The sequence below is a fragment of the Sander lucioperca genome, chromosome 5 (genome assembly GCF_008315115.2).
Source record: "Sander lucioperca isolate FBNREF2018 chromosome 5, SLUC_FBN_1.2, whole genome shotgun sequence".
NCBI classification, from domain to species: Eukaryota; Metazoa; Chordata; class Actinopteri; order Perciformes; family Percidae; genus Sander; species Sander lucioperca.
The window spans coordinates 27,403,447-27,408,906 of NC_050177.1; the positions used below are offsets into that span (position 1 = coordinate 27,403,447).

At 41.6% G+C, this 5,460-nt stretch overlaps 1 protein-coding gene across 1 annotated transcript; it reads right to left on the reverse strand.

Annotated features, from left to right (window-relative positions):
• Positions 1–584: 584 nt before the first annotated feature.
• Positions 585–5,460, reverse strand: spcs2 (signal peptidase complex subunit 2). The gene is given in 6 exon segments (XM_031310485.2): positions 585–876; positions 1,422–1,556; positions 2,958–3,118; positions 3,781–3,864; positions 5,346–5,393; positions 5,395–5,460. Coding segments are annotated over 6 exon segments (666 nt in total). The 5' UTR covers positions 5,446–5,460; the 3' UTR covers positions 585–689.

The following is a 5,460-nucleotide window of genomic DNA, read 5'->3' on the forward strand; positions in this document are numbered from 1 at the left end:
GCGTGGCGTGAGCGTGGCGTGAGCGTGGCGGCTGCGTGGCGTGTCCGTTTTTATTTGGGCTCCCATGGTTACAGGTTAGAGCGTGCACACTGCATGCGTGAAGCGCACGTCTCGCTGAAAACGCGTGCGTGCTAGAAATAGAACTGACGCCTATTTTCCACGCCACACGCCAGCGTGTTGGAGCGTTTCCAGGCAACACAGAATACTAAAAGATGTTTATATGTCATTTTGACACTAATACATATTTATAAATGACATGTTGATGTTTGAAAGTCTCGAGGTTTTGACATAAATGTCATTTTAAAAAGAAAATAGATTTTCTAATACTGCACCTGTGATACAGAAGGAAATATTCTGGAGCCTATTTTTCCGTCAATACTGCCGACGTTGTCGTTGCTGTAATCAGATCAGAATATATTTATGTTTAACGTGGTATTTCATTTTGTCAATGGGGAAACATACATGTGGACAGACAAGGCTAGCTGCAGCCTGTCTTTACACACTGTGTTTCTGGTGTGTAAAGACATAGGAAAACGCCACGCAGCTGACACGCAACAGAAACGCCACGCTCACGCCACGCAGCCAGCGTGTAGCCGGCCGAACTGTGATGGAGTCTCTCTCTCTGCAGTTTGATTCTGATGTTCTGACATGAAACCAGAAAAGACCTGACAGTGACCGATCCTCTCGAGTTATTTGGTCTTCTTGTCCGAGGCCAGCGTGTCGTGCAGTTTAGAAACGCACTTCTCAAACTGGTCCATGGCCAGCGTCCCGCTGTCGTCGAAGAACGCCGCCACGGACTTCGTGAACTCCGCGTCCCGACACTTCTTCGACTTTCCATCAATGAAGGAAACTCTCAGAGTGTACTGGTCATCGAACCTGTGAGAGAGAGAACACACACCGTCAACACAGAAAATATATATATAGTATCTAAAATATTCTCTGTGTGTGTGTGTGTGTGTGTGTGTGTGTGTGTGTGTGTGTGTGTGTGTGTGTATATATATATATATATATATCTATCTCAATACCTCATGAAGTCTAACATTTTCTGTTTTGGAATTAATTTTCTTAGATTCTAAGTGATGGTGAATATACTGGGAAAAAAATAGACAAAAACGTCGAAAAAAGCAAAAAGAAATGTTGAGAAAAGGTTAGATATAAACGTCAAAAGGTGACAATAACATCGAGAGAAAAAAAAAAAAAAGGACAAACACGTGGTTTGTGCAGTGAAATGTTCACGTCTGTAATCACAGTGCATGCTGGGAAGACGCAAAATAAAATACCAAAATACTTAGAAGAAAGTGACAACAAAGTGAAAGCTGTGAAAAGTGTGTGTGTGTGTGTGTGTGTGTGTGTGTCTCTGTGTGTGTGTGCGTCTGTGTGAGAGTGAGTGTGTGAGATCAGAGTGCATGCTGGGTAAAGACCGTTTGAGGGAGGAGGAGAGCTGCCAGGTGTTGTCAGGGTCCATGCCAGCGGGATCCTTCTGCAGAGAAACCAGGAAGATGTTCTTCTCCTGGTAGGACGTGTACAGCGTCAGGACGCCCATCATGATGAAGTACGTGATGCACGGTTAGGGAACGCACACAACACAACGTCACAACACAACACACAACGTCACAACACAACTCATGATTCTGAGGCCACGATTTGACTCAATTTCGATTTAAACCAGGGATGCACGGCTGAATATTGGGCTTCTTGACGGGGGTTAGGGTTTCTGCTGAACCTTACAATTTTTTCGCAGCGAATCGAACCCTACGCTTGCACTCCGCGCTACGCCGGTCGCCGTAATGACGGCGCCGTTGATTACGGGAAGGTGTTTACGTAGGCGGGGCGTTCAATGCAGTAGGCTGTGAGGAAGTGGAAATGGAACTGGTGAGCAGAAAAAGTGATGTTTGGCAGAACTTTCAGTCAGAAGAAGGCCATTCAAGTCCAGCTACATGTTCAATCTGTAATGCTGATTAGTCTGGTGGTGGCGAGGACCCTAAACTATACACAACATCACCGCTGTTACAACATCTGGTATGAAACATCTGGAAGAATACGAGTTGTGATGAAGGAATCTACAGACAGCAGCCAGAATGCAGCAACTTCAGGTACGGCAAAGGAAGGACAGTCACTGTTTACTTCATTAATGAGTTTACTGTGTTCATGGACTGAGGATGGGACGAGGATTCAGCAGAATCTCAACCAGGGGATTCATCCCTAGTTATAACATGAAGTTTAATATCAACCAGGGGATTCAGGATTCAGCCCAACCCCCCAAAAAAAATCCCTAATTTAAACCTCTCTTTGTTAAACGTTACCCCTGTGTCTTTGGCTACGTTTTCAAGCGGCATTTTGAGACAAAAGCGATCTCCGTCCACACGACGAAAACAGCTCTAAGGAACTTTTATGCCGACTTTTAGGGCTTTATGTCCAACAAACTGTACGAAGGAAAGCTACACGAGAGAAAAATAATAATGATAATCATATGTTTCTTCGCTTTTTCAATGTTTTTGATGCTTTTTTTCCCTCGCTCTATGACATCATGACTTCACGTAAACATACACGCCCACTTCCTTAAGCCAAGTGGCGTGTTATCTGTAGGCATTTTGAGCTATCCGCGTGTATGTCTACGCTGTATACAGCGGACGGAAACATACACACCACTTGCCGTGTTATCGCCACTTGCCGTGTTAACGCGAGAAGAACGGGACGGTTGAGTTTAGGATCCCCGGTCTCCTGGGTGAAAGTCCTGTGTTTGACCGTCCTCCCCCCCGACCAACCTCCTTACGCTGATTTTCCCCCTTTCATACCACTCGCTACGGCGTCAATTCACACGCAACCGCAAGGTAACGTAAGTCAATGGAGGCCAAACGGGGTTGATAAACACGCTAAAAAGCGAGTATGCGTATTGGCGCATTATACATGAGATCAGTCTGGTATTTCCGGCGTTTTTGAACATCATGGAAGGATATGAGATGACGCAGCAGGCGAGGACGGGTCTGGACTCGGGGAACGGGTGCAGGAAGTCCCAGACCAGCGCCAGCATGGCGAACAGACAGGAAACCGTACAGATCAACAGACGGCCGTCCACCAGACCAAAGTTCTCCATGTAACCGTACTTCTCCAGCAGCACCTGAAGGACACACACACACACACACACACACACACACAGATACACACAGAGACACACACACACACAGAGACACACACAGAGAAACAGACACACACACACACACACACACACACACACACACAGAGACACACACACAGAGACACACACACAGAGAGACACACACACACAGTTTGTTTTTCTACAAAATAAACGCTGACATTTGATAATATTTTCAGAATAAAAGCTGACATTTGATAATATTTTCAGAATAAAAGCTGACATTTGATCATATTTTCAGAATAAAAGCTGACATTTGATAATGTTTTCAGAATAAAAGCTGACATTTGATCATATTTTCAGAATAAAAGCTGACATTTGATAATGTTTTCAGAATAAAAGCTGACATTTGATCATATTTTCAGAATAAAAGCTGACATTTGATAATGTTTTCAGAATAAAAGCTGACATTTGATCATATTTTCAGAATAAAAGCTGACATTTGATAATGTTTTCAGAATAAAAGCTGACATTTGATCATATTTTCAGAATAAAAGCTGACATTTGATCATATTTTCAGAATAAAAGCTGACATTTGATAATATTTTCAGAATAAAAGCTGACATTTGATAATGTTTTCAGAATAAAAGCTGACATTTGATAATGTTTTCAGAATAAAAGCTGACCTTCTTTGCGGCGTCGTCCAGAGAGTTCTTCACCGCGGCTCCGTCCCATTTATCGATTTTCACCGGTTTCTCGTCGATTCTCCACTGAAACACAAACATTAACACGTTGATCTGTTATTACCCATAACTTCACTTTGTTAGGACTACTTCCTGCCAAAGTCTGCCGTGTTTTCTCTGTTGTTACTGTTCATTTTGGATTGGTTTTTAAAAGATGAAGTTTATAATTGTCTGTATTAGTATACAACACATAGAATAGTGTCTCTGTGTGTGTGTGTATATACGTTTGTCCCTGTCTGTGTGTGTGTGTGTGTGTGTATATATATATATTTGTCCCTGTGTGTGTGTGTGTGTGTGTGTGTATATATATATATATATATATATATATATTTTTCCCTGTGTGTGCGTGTGTGTGTGTGTGTGTGTGTGTATGTATATATATATATATATATATATATATATGTATATTTTTCCCTGTGTGTGTGTCTGGGGTGCAGCTATAGTAATTAATGTCATAACACTAGATTAGTTTATAACAATATATGTTAATGTAGTTCAGTATGATAGAGGCTAGTATATAGTTAGATGTAATAACAAGACACATTTAGCACATTTTAACAATTATTAGTTTCAACACACTATACCGAAAGTAAAAAAAGACAAAAACGTATATATGCACATATAATTTTACTATTTATTTATTTAAAATTATAAAAAGGTATATTCTTGAAGAAGGCCAAATGTGCCGAATTTCAGACGTTTTGGATCCAACATTTAAAAAAAAAAAAAACTGCATTATATCAGCGCTATGCATGAATGACTTATTCATTATCTGAGTCCGCAGCTTTTACCCTCATTACTTTCATAAAGTAAAAACGGTCAAAACACAGGAGGAGTTCATGCACACCATGGCCGATTACATCAACAAATGCTTAAAATTAGTCCTGTGGTCTTAGACTTATACTAAACTGACCCTGTGTGGTTTTAAATTCTAATTCAACTTAAATGGCTTGTTTTCTGAATGGAGTTTGGTGCAGCAGACCAGCAGCTGTCTGCATCTTCAAAACACACGGTCGTGCACTAACATGGACAGCAGTTTTACGTTTAAAACCATGAACGAATAATTCAAACAACGCTTAAAACTGGTGCTATGTTCTAAGATGTATGTTAGAGTGCCTCTGTGTGGCTTTAAATTTTAAAATAAACTTAAATCGTCCGTTTTCTGAATGGAGTTTGGTGCAGCACATTGAGCGTCAGCTGTCTGCAACAGCTGGAACCAGTAAACTAAACAAACGGCTGCAGTTTAAACACAGACTGACCAACGGGAACAGCAGACACAAACAAGGCTTCACCTTTTAATGAATTCGGGTTACTTTATATTTTAAAATACATGCACTTTAGCCGGCTAACGTTAGCTTAGCTAGCTAACAGCGGCGCCGCAGCAGAGAACGAAGCTAGCCGGCTCAGAGAGCTGAACTCTCCGCTCCGACAGCCTGACATCCGTAAAAAAATAAAAACCTGAACTTTTCTTCATAGCTGACTGGAAACAATAAAACTTGAAAGCTCACTTTCTCCAGAAGTCCACTCTTTCCGTTCCTCGCTGCAGCCATCTTCTTTTCCGCTACGAATACAGTTCCGGTGACCTGGACGCGTCTGATTGGCTCTCATCGAGATTTTTAAACG